The sequence below is a fragment of the Lytechinus variegatus genome, chromosome 10 (assembly GCF_018143015.1).
Source record: "Lytechinus variegatus isolate NC3 chromosome 10, Lvar_3.0, whole genome shotgun sequence".
In the NCBI taxonomy this organism is placed as follows: Eukaryota; Metazoa; Echinodermata; class Echinoidea; order Temnopleuroida; family Toxopneustidae; genus Lytechinus; species Lytechinus variegatus.
In genome coordinates, this window is record NC_054749.1 from 19,292,129 (window position 1) to 19,310,190 (window position 18,062).

The 18,062-nt window shown below is 34.4% G+C and overlaps 1 protein-coding gene across 1 annotated transcript in view; it reads right to left on the reverse strand.

The window, feature by feature from the left end:
• Positions 1-384: 384 nt before the first annotated feature.
• The window catches only part of LOC121422629 (neurogenic locus notch homolog protein 1-like), a 55,461-nt gene continuing 37,783 nt past the window's right edge, over positions 385-18,062 (reverse strand). The window contains 16 exon segments of the mRNA XM_041617791.1: positions 385-2,468; positions 4,310-4,423; positions 4,796-4,900; positions 6,554-6,679; positions 7,446-7,553; positions 9,131-9,241; positions 9,842-9,973; positions 10,627-10,743; positions 11,804-11,926; positions 12,451-12,567; positions 12,958-13,089; positions 13,273-13,653; positions 14,221-14,334; positions 14,928-15,041; positions 16,691-16,819; positions 17,632-17,748. Of these exon segments, the coding sequence (XP_041473725.1) occupies positions 2,317-2,468; positions 4,310-4,423; positions 4,796-4,900; positions 6,554-6,679; positions 7,446-7,553; positions 9,131-9,241; positions 9,842-9,973; positions 10,627-10,743; positions 11,804-11,926; positions 12,451-12,567; positions 12,958-13,089; positions 13,273-13,653; positions 14,221-14,334; positions 14,928-15,041; positions 16,691-16,819; positions 17,632-17,748 (2,192 nt within the window). The 3' untranslated portion in view covers positions 385-2,316.

An 18,062-nucleotide genomic window follows, 5' to 3' on the forward strand; every position in this document is an offset into this window, starting at 1 on the left:
TGGGGGGTCTAATTTCCTATTGTCTTTACCGGTAACATACGCAGGTGAGGGGGGGGGGTTACAGGGGTACCACCCCCTCAATTTTTTTTTGCTTGTCAACTTTTCATTCAGCACCCCCCCCCCAAAAAAAAATAATAATAATAATAATAACTATCCTGCTTACGCTACTGATCTTCACATTTCTTTTTGATTCCTTATTTCCATTGACACCTCTATCTATCTTCCCCTGATAACATTTGGCTCCTTTTTTCCATCTAGCCCACCTGTTTGGCCGTTCCAGCATGTTTTCCCCGAGGATATTAATTCTCGCAGACGAGATAATTTTGAATTGATGAAATCATTACAAACCTTCCCGAACTGAAATCAAAACATATTAGAATGATGTATTGGTAGAATCGGTAGAATTTTAATTAAATCAAAATTAGATCGCTTTATACCAAAAACACTGTCCTGGAAAAAAAAATATATAAGTGTATATGGAGATAAGGATGATAAAATCATTCTGAAAAATGAAAGAACGGCACAATTTATTACAAACTCTATATAGAATGCACATGTCTCGGACATTATGATTTAGATATACAAATTATTAAAAAACAGTTGACAAGATACTTTAATTCAATTTCAAAGCGCAATCATACATTCAAGGTTAAAAAACATGAATACGAATTGAAAGACAGGTATTCCATAACATAACTATTTCATTTTCAATTAAAGCAATATTAATTATTGCTCAGAACCAAGAGAAACGTCTATAATTAATGTTTCAGTCTATGTTTGAATTTAATCTGTAATATGATCTTAATGCATAGTAAAATAATCTTAACATTTTGATTTAGTACTTCTATTTCAGTTTATCGTTAAAAAATAATGAAAAAAAAAAAAAATAATTTTGGCACCATCAGTGTTTGAACTTTTCATTTGTTGCGTTCTGCATATCAAACTGAATGTAGATCTAGGCTAAGTACAATAAATATAAAAAGCTGTAGCATTGCTATCTTTGAAAAACTATAGAAAATTAAGTTTTGAAATAGGATTTTCTTTTTGTTGTAAAAATAGATATCGTTTTTTATGATAAAATACTTTTTCTTGCTTGATTGATTTGTGGTTAAAAGTTTTTCCAATATTCCTATTATATTTTAGTTACTTCCATCGATTTTTAAATTCGACTGAGAAAAGGATAAATGAAATCCAGTTTGAAAATAGAGGGGCACATATGAATATATTTACATAATGCATAAAATATAATTTTAATGGGTTTTTTTTCGACATCATCATTCGTTGCTATACTAGACATAGAGAAACATCCCGATACAATTAAACAATTCCACCGGCAGCTTTCACAGGAAGTTGATATTATTTAGGTGCTTGCTATCCAAAACGCACAATCAATATGAAATGTACTTTATTTCCCATACTAATACATTGCCTCATAATTCTTTCAATATTCATTACCAAGAATGCAAAAAGAACAAAAAAAACTTTCACAAAAGGTAAGCAAATTTGAAATCAATTCCCTATGGAAGCTGGTGATAGTGTATTTTAAGCTTTATTCATCGTATAATATTTTGTACATAAAGGAACTGTACATGAATTAAAATGCTGTTTACTGATCTGCCATACATTATCTTTAAACGGTGTCTTACATTAAAAGACTCATTACAAAAATTATAGGTGGACTTGATCCTTATCTGAGATTAATAGCATCACTCTAAGTTAGATTTATACATCATAAGGTTAGCATGGCACATCCATGTGTAGTGCTAGCTATAATGAATTCAAATATTATCACATAAACACTATTTTTACAACTGCAGTAAGACTTCAAAGTTGTATAAAGCTTTAATATAGAGGCTTGTAGATACAATATTTTAAATATTTCTCAAGAAGCCTTTTTAATACTTTATATTGACTAAATACAATGATCATACTGTACTTTGAATATTTTTATGACGATGTCATTATTTTAGATGTCTTCCGTTTACGTCCCTTTATTTCAATCAGGCAAATCATGCTTAATACGCATCGTGATAGATGGAATACCATCCATTACTAGTACTGCTACTGCAAGAATGCCTGAAGTGCATTTGCTTACTGATAAATATTTATAATTGTTTGAAAGTATATATGCTAGCAGTCATTCTATCCAAATTATTCAATTTTTTAAAGATTCCTTTTGATAGCTTTAGTTAAAATGTTCTTTAAAACGAGCAGCGATGGTGAATGTTACTCTTAGAGAGTCACCCCGAATGTGTGACGACCACTGCAGTACAAGCAACGTGTACTTATGGGAGGGATATGATCATGAAGGCTTTCTTAAGATCGGTCCTCCTTCCCAGAGAAGTAGACACATCCGATAAGGAGAAGGACTAGGAGAATGAAAGCTAAAGTCCCCAATACAGCAAAAACAACGACCCATTCTTGCTCGAGCGAAGCGTCAGTAGGGTCGGTTGGGGCCGTTAAAAACTCTGCACCAAAGAGAGAATAAAAGAAAGCGAATCAATTAAAAATTGATTATAATTTGAGAATGATATATATATTTTCAGGTTTGACGAAAATGCAACTAAAACAGAAAGGAGATTAACAACAATATAGAATACTAAAAATGATGGTGTGGATTTACAGAGCACCCACATCATCCAAAGATGATCAAAGTGTTAGCCCAATAACTATTCTTTTGTAAACAATAAAATACTAAAAAACAAAACTCATTAATGGTAACTGAGGAGGGTGGAGGTGCAAGAAGATGAAAATTATGTATATACGATATTAAAAAAAAATATATGTAAAATTATGTTAATTCTAGTCCCTATTATAGGAATTCTAATTCTAAAAAAGAACTAGAACTGCCATCTCAGGCAATAGCAACTTTTAAACCATAAAACTGATATGAAATTGATATATCATTTATCTATTTGTACATTTGTATCATTTCCTGTTTAAGAGAACACAGGGTCCCAAAATTTGTTCATAGTAAGGAAAACAATGTGAGTTCATCTTCTTACTGTTGAATTTGAGTACCTTTAAAGAGTGCTCCAGGCGGAAAATAATTATATATCTAAATAAATAGTGTAAAATTCACCGAGCACAATGCTGAAAATCTCATCAAATTTGGATAACAAATAAGAGTTATTGAATATCAAAATTTAGCAATATCTTGTGGAAACAGTTATAACTACATTGTCACGAATATTTATCAGGTGTGCTTATGATATCACATCCCCACTGTGAATTCTACATCTCCACTTTCCTTTTTATGATGTTATTACATGAAATCACAATTATTTTATTTTTTATCCATGTGCAAATGATACGTCTCCCTAATGTGAATAACATAAAGTGCAGCAATGAATATCTAACATGCATTAGATTAGTTAGTGCCAATCCTGTTCTTTTAGTTCATTGAGAAAAAGATGAATAATATTTTTTTCATTTAATATAATACAAAAGAACAAGAAGGGATATGACATCATTTTTTCATTGAATATTCATGAAGACATGCCCAGAACTGTTTCACCAAGACAATGCAAATGTTTAAATGTCATGACTTTGTCATTCCTTGGCCGATTTTGATCACATTTTCATGGTTTTCTTTGTCTGAATTTCTTTTATCTGTTCAAATCATATTATTTCCAGCTTAATGTACCCTTTAACAGTGTGGATCACATTTTAACACGGTCTACCATGCAAACACAAATGACCCGTATTCTGAACTTTGGTTTAAATCAAAACCTGGTTTAAAGTTGTGGTTTAATTATGGAAAGCCAATTGAGGCACGAATCCCTAACAGTACACATTCAATTTATTAACTCATATGACACTCGTATTGTTAATAATTATCTGGGAAAGATAATTGAAGTATTTTTGCTTTGTTCTGAAAGCAAATGAAACAAAAGAGTGAAAATATAAAAAATATAAACATAATGTTTGGCTTCCTATAATATCGGCACAAAGTTAGACTGTGGTCTAAGTTACACCTGACTTCAGAATACAGGCCACAGTGGACACTCACACTGTCAAGGTGTCCAACAGTAAGATATAATCCTCATTCTTTTAAATTTGAGCCTTTTAACAATGTGAGTCACATCTTTACAGAGTCAAGTATGGAAACAAACTGTGAACACATTGTGCGAAAATCTGATCCTAAATACTAGCTTCTTTATTATAAACATTCTATTTTACAAAAATAAAAGAAGACTTAATACTAGGATTTTTCAGAGAATATCAGCAAATGTGCAATTTTGCACTCTTAACAACACAGATATGATATGTGAAATAAATTGTATATCAGGATCTGGGTTTGACTTACGTTGTCGGCATAGTTCACCAGAAAACCCGGCTTCACAAGCACACGTGACACCGTTCACTCCATCAAAACATGATCCTCCATTTTCACAAGGGTTGCTGAGACATTCGTCAATATCTGTGAAAAAAAGATCAATAAAAGAAAAACAGAATGCTGAAAGTTCAAGAAATTGGACAAGAAATAGGAGAGTTACATGTTTTGAAATGCAAAGTGACTAATACTGTGTAAATCTCAACAATTTGCAACTTCATGAACAGATCCACACCTATCTGCTTCTCAGATGTTTTTTTATATTGCAACAATCTAAAAAAATGAAAATGTCTTCACCTTTTCTTTGCTTTTATGTACAGCTTTCTCACTTTTTCATTTGCCTATAACTAACCTGTTAGTTCATCTTTTAAAGTACAACTATTGACAATATTTATTAGACAAGTGGATATCGGCAGTCAATGTAATATTCTGAATAGATTGGAAAGAATGAGTTTATACCCTTTTCACAGTAGTCTCCCTCAAATCCAGGGTCACAAATACATTCTTCGTTGTTACATGTTCCATTTAGACATGTTCTTCTGTCACATCTGTTGATTACAATAACTGAAACAAAGAAAAGAATATTGTGATGACATATTAATCATAATAATCCACTTGTATACAGCACTTAATGCATCGGAACGACAGATATATTATTACCCCGGTCATGGGATCCTGGCATGCCCGCATACAATGTATGCACCTTTTCCACTCCCTGGGGAGCATTCCAACAAGAGTTCCAAGACTCAACTACTAGGCATACTACATAGGCTTTCGCATCCTTACCGGGTACCCATTTAACACCTGGGTTGAGAGTGGCAAATTGTGGATTGATGCCTTGCCAAAGGACGCTAGGCCATGGTGCATTCACACCAATTGTACGATTATTGTTTTTAATTTTCACCATTTTGAAGTATTAATGAATGCTATAATCTCAAAATGGTGCAGAGCAAAAGGAATCTAGTTACATCCCCTGAATAGGCATACATGAATATAATTACTCAAATCTAAATACTCTGTTTGATATGAAGCTACTTAAGGAAAATTGATTTAGGAAGTGGAGGGTCAAGTGCATGACATTAAACATGTGAATTTCAACACAGTGAATAACTCGCCCTTGTTTATTAAGTCATTTTGTGGCCAGTGTTTCTCTCTTTTCAAACTGTTTGTCGTAGTCTGTAGCAGTTTTAAACTGGTTAGAAACTGGCAAACTTTGTTCATTAGATTACTTTGTAGCTAGGAAAGATTACAAAACAGCGAATTATTTCCATGCTGCACAACTGGGTTCCCTTTGAAGTTGAACAATAGATGGCAAAATGCAAGACTATTTTGAGAAGAAAACAACTGTTGCCTGATGGAATTTCAAACTGCAATGGCTTCATACGAGCACATGTCACTATAGAGCCGGGGTAATAGTATGGAGCGCTTAGAATCATTTATATTAGGCGCGATATGAATGCTGCATATTATAATGCAAGTTCCCCGCTGTGATTAATTCACATGATATGCAACTAGTGATTGGATGCACGTTCTAACTCAATTTAAACTATTTACATAGTTAAAGCTTGTGTATAGTTTTGGTAAATCCACCAAAATGCACCTATCACTATTCCAATTCATTGCTAGCTAATATGAATGGATATGCCCTATAACAGTTATGATGTGGAGGATATGAAATGAAAATGTGTTTTACAGGATAAATTTGGCGATTTTACATGGAAATTTAACTTGATCGGGTCACCCGATCAAATTAAAATATCTGTGTGTTTTTGTCTTTCAATTAAATCCTATTCCAAATCATGGAATGGGCTGAAACTTTCAAGATATGTTCTTTGTCTGTAACTTTTGGATATCTAATCACTAAATTTATAAGATAAGTGCTTGAATGCCCATTTTTTTAATTTAAAACAAGCATCGCCGAGAGAGGGCGCTATATATCCAAGATTTGAATATTTGAAATTTTCTCAGAGAAGTGCAGTTGGAAAAATATCTAACGGTCTCTACGCTTCAGTAAGACTGTCATCTTAGATGATATTCGATTATCAATCACATTATTGACCCTTTACCAAAGCTATTCACAGCTTTAAGCACCTGACTTACTCTTCAATAAAGCTAACACTTGTCTCTCTCAAAATTTTACTAATCACTAACAATGATCATTTCCTTGTACAATAAAAAAACACAACCAACTGTATATTTAACTTGTTGGACTCTTACCATCGCTACAATCAGTTCCGCTATATCCTGGCGCGCACACACATCTTGTCCTTCCATTCTGCTGGATGCATGTGGCACCATTTAGACAACTGTCGATCTCATTGCTGTTACAGACAGTGCCTTCAACTGCAGAAAAATATAAAGAAGAAATAAGAACATGTCATACAGCCAGAATACCATTGAGTCAAATTTCAATGAACAACCAACCCTTAGCATTTAAAAATAATCAAATGAAATATGCAAACATTGGGACTTTCGTTATTTGACCTGAATTTTACTGAAATCTTAGTATTTCCTAGCCAGAAATATCAAGCGGTAAGCAAATACATTTAATATGATTTGTTTGATCTTAAATTGAAATGAATGGATTTTTTTTTTGGGGGGGGACTTCACTTGTGCAACTGATTTGTTTGCATCACCTTGTTTAATCATTAAGCATGCCATGAAACATCATATTAAAGAAAAATTATCACAAAGGCTGACTACATGTAACTGTTATCCACAATGCTGGTAAAATATCCGCTCTTACATGATTAGTTTGAAATTCCAATTACATTTACTTCCCTCTTAGTTTTTCATTTTAATACAAATATGTACATTGCTGAAATACCCATGACAGCATAAGGAAAATTATCTTTTAAATTAGGAAAGTTGAATAAATTGCACTACAATATCATTTTCAAATTCTGGTTCAAATGAATTATGAAGTAATGATGGAACATATATATCCACTCATCCTAAATATTGATGGGTGCATGGAGCGTCTTGTGCGATAATATAAACTACAAAAATGATCCTAGCCAATTAGATGCAAGGATTTATTGGCTTATAACAAGTCAGTGAAGAATCAGTACATGACGGCTCATAATGTGGATGATTAGTTCATACTTACCGAGGGTACACGTTTCCCCTGTCCATCCATCTGCGCATGTGCACAAGAAATCCCCCACGAGTTCACGGCAAGTACCTCCATTTCGGCATGGTAGAGGGAGGCAGTTACCTGTTACAAAAGAAGTAAAAAAAGTAAACAATATTTATTATCTAATTCTTCAAATTGTATTGTAATTTCCTTTCAAAGTCAAATGAAATACAATATATATCAGATATTGAAAGGCAATGAAAAATGTGAAAATAACTGCAGTAAAAGAAATAATATGATAGAAACACTCTAAATGATTTCTGTTTTATTAATTTATTTACCACTCGTAGGATGGAACACCCTATCAACTGCTGTATTTCGTAGGAGTCCATGATATCAAATAGTAATTTATTGACTCCAAGGAAAGAAATACATCCTCTTTTAATGAAAGTGTTCTGCCATGTACATGTACTATCATTCCCAGCTTTGAAGATTTGTTGAGAAGAGTGTTAGGGGCTAAGTTCCTAACTTTTCGAGGTGTCACCGGTCATCTAGACTTCTTACATGTAGGTTTGTGCAAGACTACAATACTAAAAATGGTAAATTGCCAATTCGTCTACTGCCAACTCGTCTACTCACCAAATAGTCTACTTTCATTTAGTCTAATGCCATTCCATCCATCAACATTTCGTCTAACAACCATTTGGTCCAATCATCACTTCGTCTAATCATAATTTCGTCTCATAACCAGTTTGTCTAATATCCATTTCATTTTTATTCATTTGCACAATTAATACTCCAATTGGGCAAAATGGTATATGGACTAAATGGCTATTGAACTAACTGGTTATTAGACAAAATGGTGATTGGACGAAATGCCAGTTAGACCATGTGGATAGTGGACAGTTGATGGTAGGCCAAATGATAGTAGACGCGTTGAAAATTGGACGAATTGGCATTAGACGAATTGGAAATAAACCACTAAAAATTGGCATGAGTTCATATATGAAAGACAACTGTTAATTTGGTATGCAATAACACAACAGCCTGTTTTAGACTGCATTATTGGCTCATCCTCAACCCTCATTCCTCAACTATAATCTTCAAACCTCTTCTGTCCATTCTGATTCTCATCCGATTCTCATTATCTGCCCCCTCTTCCACTGTTAACCCCAATTGCTCCTCTATAATTTGGCCTACACTCCCCAAAGTCCCTACCAACTTCCTTCCCTCTTCTACCTTTATATACCTTTGAAACTCCTATATCCACCCCTTCCCAACTTCACAAGTCTAACCCTCCACCGGCAACCTCCAATCTACCCCTAGTCCCTCCCTTCTCCTCCTGCCTATGTGCCCCCTAATCTTAGTATAAGGGCAGATATGAGCCATGAGAGGCTATTCTGATAGGGGTCATAGGAACCTAAGGATGACCTCATATTATCCAATTGAATAACAAGGGCATAGTTTCTTTTACGACCAAGACCTTCCTTTGTTTTTTTCCCCTATTTTACCCCTTTTCATTTCATTTATATCCACAAAATTGAAATATATACAAAGCAACAATAAAAAAAACTTTAAAAATAGTGATGGACCAAATGAAAGCTCATCGGGCATTTTTCCTCTTATTGTTTTCACTTCTTGTAAAATCATGGCGGGGGAAGTGCTCGCCATTATTTCGCTGTATTGCCGCCCTTGTGGTAGACTATTAAAATACTTACTTCCACGGCATGTTCTTCCCATGTTCTCAGGGCAGTTACATTCAAAGCCATCAACCAGATCAGTGCATTCATATCCGTTGAGACATGGGTTACTGGCACACTCGTCAATCTCTGCAGACCACAATTTAAAACATTATACTGATGATGAAAGATGCATATACTCTACAAAAAAGATACCTATATTATTGGAGAAGAATACAAACTTATGAACAAGACAATAAAGAAATGTAGAAAATTATTTCTATATTATTTAATTTTTCCACTTACTCTAAGTCTCAAACTTTAATTTTGCTACTGGAATCTTAATACACTGTATAATGAATGATTTTTTTAATCAGAATTTGCAAACCCTACACAAAAGGTCCAAGATCTATCTCTGTTACCTCATGGTTAAAACTCACTTTATTGACTTTCATTGGACAATTTTCCATTCACAATTTATGTTAGATATCATTTTTCTCACATTTCCATCCAACAATATTTTGGACCCAAGCCCTTAAAATCGAGATATAACATGAATGTGAAGCAGTTCTTTCATCGAAGTGACAGGGCTTTTGTTGAAAACTGGTTACAGGTGCATGAGAATGACTATTGATTGAATATGGAATTTAATTACAACGACAGTGTAGGGGAAAACATGATAAATATTGTGGCATATGTATCACAATATCTATCATAATAAACAGGATCTTCAAGATAATAGTGACCTACCATCTTCACAGTTAGCCCCGATGTAGCCCGACCTACACTGGCAGATGTATTGACCCGTTGTATCCCCCTCAGGGCGTATGCACACTCCATCATTCATGCATGGATTGGAATCACAGACAGTGTCAGCAATAACTGAAGAAAACATATCATGATGCGTTATTTCAGGTATATTGAGACAGACAAATTTCTTTCTATAATCTCATTCTTACTACAGTAATCTGGAAGTGGTTCCTCTTTCATTGTTTTGTGTAACCACCTTGTCGTCTTTTTATATCATTAATATCATTGTTTTAATCACTTCCACAATAAAAAAAAAATGTTTTATTATCAATTACCACCTTCTTTGTTTTGTATGCATTCTTATCCATAAGCTATCAATATCTTGTATGTATTGTGATTATATATGATTAGACCCTCAATAAAATATATGATTAATAGAAAATACTTCATCAGAGTACAGATTTGTTGGGGCACATATAGATTACTGACATCAAATGAAGATAACTTCACCCCTATTCAACATCCAATCCGGTAAGTCCTCTATTAAACTGACATTACAATCAAATCGGAATTCTTGTCACTTTGAATCAAGCACAATAACCAAACTTTTCAAATCAGAGGAAGGATTCACAATACCTCCTGTTGTGCAAGCTGACCGACAAGCCAGTGCAACAGGTGCATACATAAATATTATGAAGTTTTGTGAAAAACTACCAAGATGTATCCATAAAGAGCAATTGGCAGTGCCACTATTTCTACACTTTTTTCTTAATGCCATGACTTACCGATTTCACAAAGAACCCCAGAGAAGAGCGAATCACAGCACCTACACTCAAAAGCACCGCTCAGGTTTATACAAGTGCCTCCATTTACACAAGGAGAACTGTTACACTCATCAATATCTGTAATAGAATAGTAAATTTGAGAGCGAGGATATTACAAGTTTGATAAAAGAATTGTATGACCAGGAAAATGTTGGAGATACTAACAAACATATATTCAAAGAAATGGTTAACGGTGTTTAATCCATTACTTTGTTCTGCTAGACTATTACTCTGTGATACAAATAACAAAGTCTAATTTTCTCTTCTGTGCTAGCTTTGGGAGCCATATTGATGACATCATTTGAGAATGTTCCTGATATTTTCTGGGTGAATTTCATATGGAATATTGTCAGGACACATACGATAGTTGCCAGTTGAGCAATTTTATGCCACTTTTTAGCTATCTCCTGCTGGCTAGATCGGATGGCCTAAACATTCTTGTTTCTTTAATTAAAATATTTTCAAATTGAAACTATGAACTAATATCTATCAATAAAACAGACAGGGATGTCATTTAGGCAGGGAGGTTCAAGTCAAAAGATGAAAATTTTCTCTTGTAAATGTGACTTGGGTCAAGAAAGCGAAGGCTGGCCTCAACTTAATCCCTAAAAAACAAAATAGATATAAGTTACAAACTTTTTCATAAATCGATTACAAATTAAGAGTCACACAGCATTGCAATTTTAAGCCTAGGATGGTACTGCATGGAGTCACGCCAACTGGTGTCATGTTCTTGTGCTGATATAGACAGAGATTTTGGTGAGTGAATTTCCTATTACTCTTCAAATTTTGAAAGAAAAAAATAAATTTATGCAGTCGGGTGCTAAATATTGCAAATATATCAATTAATGCAACATGGAGTTGCCACAATGTACATGCAGGCTTAAAATTCTACTTATAATCTTAACTAATTTTTCAAGTTAACGTATTTGTAATAATTCATTTAAAATAGTTGTAAATGTTGTACTTTCTGAAAAAGTGTAAAATGCCAAAAGCAAGAATTTTTACACAAATTACTTCATCTTTTATAGCTGATAATGATTGAGTCACTTTAGCTTGCCATTATCTACTTGTTCTTCAAGTCATGTCATTTACTTTATGATGAGCTTCATGATATCACATCCCCATCTTCACTTACCAGTGTTGCAGGATACGCCTGTCCATTCAGGTGTGCATTCACAGGTATAGCCCGAACCGGATTCCATGCATGTACCTCCGTTTGCACAAGGTGATGAATCACAAGGAGCTCTCTCATCAATAGCTACAGAAAATTAAAAAAAAAGATGAAATATGAACTTGAAATACAAATGCCATGAAAAGCCTGCACAATAATTTTAGGCTTTACAAGAATTTAAACTCAATTGCAATAATTGGCCTTCTTCTGCCAGTAAAAATGTTACACATATTCGTAATTATAAGATGAAGTAGCTAAATACCAATATATTACATTTTGAGAAAGATTGATAAGTAGGAAACATGGTAGAGATTAGAGATTTACTGGACATGACTGAAAATTGATAAAAATGGCAAATCAACTGTTAGTCGTGGCACGTTAAAGCGATTACGTGTGCAGAGGAATTCATTTAGATATTCAAGTGGGACGGCTATTTCTTTGTTGATGCATTCAAATTAGATTTCTTTCCAAACTATGGACATATGACTTTTGTTTTTATTTCCCCTTGAGAGTAATAGTAATGCAATATAATACAAGTATAATAATCCTAATACTCATATATGGTTACATTGTTTAGTGTTTATGTGAATAATCAAATAATTTAATTTTACCAATAATTTCACATTGATCATCTTCGATGTCTGATGGACAGAGACAGACAAAAGAACCATCTCCACTTTCACAGTGGGTACCAGCTGGGCATGGGTCACTTGCACAAAAGTTTATTTCTGAAATATTAAGAACAATCATAATTAGAGCAATCTGGAAGTCTCAAACCTCAGTGAAGATTGTCAGCATAAACTTTGAAAATAACTTCTAGTCGATAGGACTTCCTTGTCTGAAAGGAAAACTTTATATGAAAAAGGGACATAGAACACTTTATAAGTGTGAAAGAGGTAAAAACCCAATCAATATGGAGTATGACTCTTATATGAAGTTCTGTATAAGCTGTTTGAAGAATAATTGCTGACTTGATTTGAACTAAGTCACAGTGTAGCAATCAAGTACACTGATGAGAAAAATTGATTCATCTTTACAAGTTGTTTCACAACTACCAATCAAAATAGCATACACATTGCACTGGAACATATTCTACCATAATCAAATCGATATCTCACCTATTTCGATTTCACAGTTGGGGCCAGTAAAGTAGCGGTCACACTGACAAGTGTAATTATTTATAGAATTGATACAAGTACCCCCATTCATGCAGGGTCCTGTACTGCTGGCCTGGCACTCATCCATCAAATCTGCAATGCAAACAGTCATAAAACTTCATGAATATTAGAAATGTAGAGTGTGTGTGAGAAGAGCTGCATACATACTTTTATTTTTCATTTCAACTTGTCCCATTTATTTCTTTTTACATATTTTCTTCTTATTTTATGGGGGAGGCAGTTATGGGGTTGGGAGCAATTTTGAAAAAAAAGTACCTGCTTCGTCTCTCAGAGAAAAGCGGATAGTGAAGCCATCCTCGGTCTTTGTGCCATCAGAGACAAACCTGGCCCAGACAACCTCTCCTGTAGAAAGGAAAGGAGGTGGCCTCTCAGTCCCAGTCTGCTCCATGTTCCCTGATGTATCGATTATGGCTGACCCCAGGTCATTGATATTCAACAGGTTCCCGATAGTGACAACATCGTACAGGCGCTCGGTGTTGAAATTGATCACCTCAACATAGATATGCTTGCCGTTGGGAGCGGAGATGAACCAGAGACACTCCTCATTGTTGGGGTAGTTGGCGGGATAATTGGGCGAGACAATATCGACGGCCATGGTAAGATCGGTCAGAGAATAGTTTGCGCTACATGGGCCTTCTGCAGAGTTCAAAGAGATCCAAAAAGCAGATACAAAGATCAGTGGATCATGCAAGGCAAGTCAACAAGGAACATGGATATGTGTAATATTTGAATTGACTGACTTTACCGTGTTCATGTAAGACAGCACTTATGATTCGATGAAGGATAAAACCTTGTAAATATAGTGTTTCTTGTCCCAAAAGTACCTTTTTTACATATATCTTCTCAAGTTTGCTTCATCCCTTCTCTTCATCCCCTTACCTATTTTCTTAAAAATATTCTTACTACATATGCTAATTTAAATAGCTTATTTAAAAAGTATGACACAGAAAATCTGACAATAGCATCTGGGAAACTTTTGAACATGCTCTTTGGGTTTTTAGACGTACATGTACATCATTATCCAGACGTTGCCAGATGGTGCGTTCCTTTAGACTCTTAATCACAAGGGAAAATTGAATTTGTGCCCGTCTAATGCAGGCTAAAAATACATGCCTGTGGCAGTCTCATAAGGCTTCAAGTCCTCAAGTCCTTCAAGACTTACAGTCATTTAAACAGAAAGACAATACCTATTCAAATAATTACCAATTTCACATCTTGGACCAGTCCATCCAGAAGGACAGGAGCAGAGGAACATGTTAACGCCGTCAGTACATTGTCCTCCATTTAAACAAGGGTTGCTTGAGCATTCATCAATATCTATGTAATAAAAAGCAAAGTGATCATATAAACATCATCACATATATAATTATAAATTGTTATTATGATAACATCGTTATATATATTTCCGCAAAGAAAGAGATTTTAAAATCTACCTTAGTAGGCAACTCTGTAAATAAGTTCTTTCAATTTTAATTGTTTCTACACAAATTCCTGAGCTATTACTTTTACAAAGAAAATGGACTGATTATCAGGGTCTTAGAAAACTCTGAAATTCAGAATATCTTTAGTTTTATGCAGAGCAGGGGTTTAGAAAACTTTGAAAATTCTAAATATCTATAGTTTTATGCAGATTTGTACAAAATTTAAATTGAGAAAAAGTAATTTGAGCATCACTACCCTTGGATGCCTTTCTAACCGCAATAACTTCATTATGTGTAGTAAAATTCAAAGAAAATTATGAGTTTAATGCAACAATTCAAGATGAACAAGGAGGTTGCATAAAACAAAGAGGGAAAAAGAAGGAGGGGAATGATAAACAGAGGAAGTATCAACGTTGATGAATAAGAAAATAATAATGAAAGAAGAAATAACAAAAGGAATGAAAAAAATAAAAAGAAAATGAAACATACCTATCTCGCATAACGTTCCTCTGTATCCAGGCATGCACGTACAGGTGAAAGTATTAATATCAGGAGTGCAAGCAGCACCATTCATGCACGGGTTCGGATTGCATGTATCAATTACTGCAAGATAAAACATAAAGAAATTTCATCAAGTATAAGTATTGGTACTAGATAGCTCTCGCAGAAGAAACATCAAAATACCCATATTACACATTGGCATATACCAAATAAATGAGCTTATGCCATTTAAAGAATCATTATATTGTGGAGTATTTAGAGACTTGTAATCATGCAAGTTATATTTTACACAGCAAGCTTAAGTGTAATATTTATTACAGCTGTAATATGTACACCTTTTTTTAATTTTTTTATATTCTACTATGAACAATATACACTATTAATAGTCGACATATGCAAAATCATATTTCTTCAACATTGCCAACTGATTAAACCAGCCTATTGTTAATCATATTTTGCTCAACATTTGGGGAAGTCTTTGTTTCATTCTTTGTTAGACAAAAGGTTTGATAACAGATGACAAGATTGACCTCAACTGTTGGCAAAAACCCCCACAGTTGTACAGCGATTATATGATTCTTATTAACCCTATCTAGGCCGGGGTATTTTGGGAGTTCATATGGCCGGGGGGGGGCCTCCCAGGCCCCCCCCTTAAGATCTCGGCCGTCGACCGCGTGATCGTGCCGAAAATTGGCACGCGGGTTGCCTGGGACATAATCTACAAGATCGTATAGTAATTTATTTCATGCGAATTGCTATTACGTGATTATGCTAATTTATGCGTAATTAGTATGTGAAATCATACTTTTTCCTCTAACTCCCTAAATAAACCTCCAAATTTACTAATTTTTGGTATAGAAACTCGTTGTGCTGTTCTTAGCAAGTGTAAATGAAAAAACTTGCAATATCAAATCATTTTCTTATGTATTATATTGTTTTTTGCAATTTCTTATGTATTTCTCTGTTTTTTGACCTTTTGTTTTTCATTGTTTTTTCAATGAAATTTGTTGGGGACTCTTCTGTGATCATAAAAAGCATAAAATAATTACATTTAGACCAGCAAAACTAAAAATAATCATGCATTTATGAATTTTGGTTGAAAACACAATTAGCATTGACTTTGTACACGAAATCACGTTTTTTGAGCAATTTTTGGTCTGACATGCACTTACATAATGTTGCGTAATTTCGAAACCACATACCCGGATGACGCAAAATTGGTCTCAAAAGTTGCGCAAGACTTGAAAGTAAAAAGTTAGCGAGCGGCACGGTCAAAAAATTTCGTGCGGCGAAAATATCACACAATTTGTTGAGGGGGGGCCTCCGAGGCCCCCCCCCGGCCTAGATAGGGTTAAGGAAGGTGTACTCGACTTGGAACGTTCAGGAGCTTACATGGTTGTATTTCTTAACTATTCAAGTACTTCATAAAGTCAAGTGTAATTTTACACACAGCTTTATAATACCTGTGAACAATACATATATAAACATAAGACAGTGATTTAGACGGTGTGAATATATAGAGCATATAAAAATAAATAACATGCTGGAGCGAGTATGTGCTTTTTCAGCTTTGAAAAATTGACTAAAGGACTGGCATTGAAATTGTACCATAATATATTACAGCCACTAAGTATATTTCAGATTTATATAATTTATCTATTCAATCCAGGTTAATATTATATTGCATCTTGACTCTCGACATATTAATAAACAAATGGATTGTGAATGAAGACATAAAAGATGGAACTTACCGATGTCACAGAGAGTACCGGTATAGCCACTAAGGCAGAGGCAAGTGAATACATTAATGCCATCAATGCACACTCCGCCATTCAGACATGGATTGGATGTTCCACTGTTCAACAAACAGTCATCAATGTCTAAAGAAAAAACAACAGGAAAGAGAGAGGGGGTGGGAAGTAGGACAGTCGTGACGGGAGATAGGAGGATGAAAAAGAACAATGATGGTGTGTGTGTGTGTATTGGAGAGAGAAAGACAGAGAGAAGGGGGATAGGAAACAATAGTGAGAAAGAGAAATAAGAGAGAATAAAAAGATGAAGACAGGGAAGGAGAGAGATGAGATAGGGAAGAGGTACAAAACATTAGCAAATCATATGCAAAATATAATAATAATAATGATAATATAGGATATTTATATTGCGCAGATATCCACCTTGTTAGGTGCTTAAGGCGCTCCTATATTACCCGGGTAAGGTAGGCGTTCATAGCACACACAGCTTCTTAAAGAATTACTTCCTACCAGTACCCATTTACCTCACCTGGGTTGAGTGCAGCACATTGTGGATCAGTTTCTTGCCGAAGGAAATTACGCCATGGCTGGGATTCGAACCCACGACCCTCTGTTTTAAACTCCGAAGACTAATCCACTGGGCCACAACACTCCATAAAGTTGTACCGTATAATGAACTATAACTATCTTTCTTTTATACTCTACATATTCTCAATGCAAATAAAATCAAAGTGTAGACAAGAGAAAAGGGCTTTTTTAGTCTATCAAAAATGGCCAATGTCCCCATTAAAATACAAATTTCACTCTCAGTTATTTCATAGCATAATGGCAATGAAAACTGTTCATTCTGTAATTATAATGCAGGTTTGGATAGTACATCCTTGCTAGGAAGAAAGATGTGATACACATGAGAATGATAGTATCATAATCTAAATTCTCACTTGTTGCACATGTAGTGCCTGTGAATCCAGTAGCACATTGGCAGGTAAATCCGTTGACTTCATCCGTACAAATCCCACCATTCTGACAAGGATTGACTGGATTGCAGTTGTCATCGTCTACAATAGTAATGATAATAATGATAATAATAGGAACACATCAGTAATAGTAATAATAAAAGTACCAATAAAAGTATTAACACACTTATGATAAAAATTACAATTTTATTTATTCTATAAGGATAATAAATATCATTTAAAAACACAACATGTATGAGCATGGTGAAATCATGCACATACTAGAGTGTATGCATTTCTAATCAGTCTTAATAAAACTATGTCAAAAAGCTGTCCAAGCAATATGCTTTATTCACTGCACTTTCCTTAATAAAATTTGAATCATTGTCAAATGAATGACATCCACTTAGTGAGAT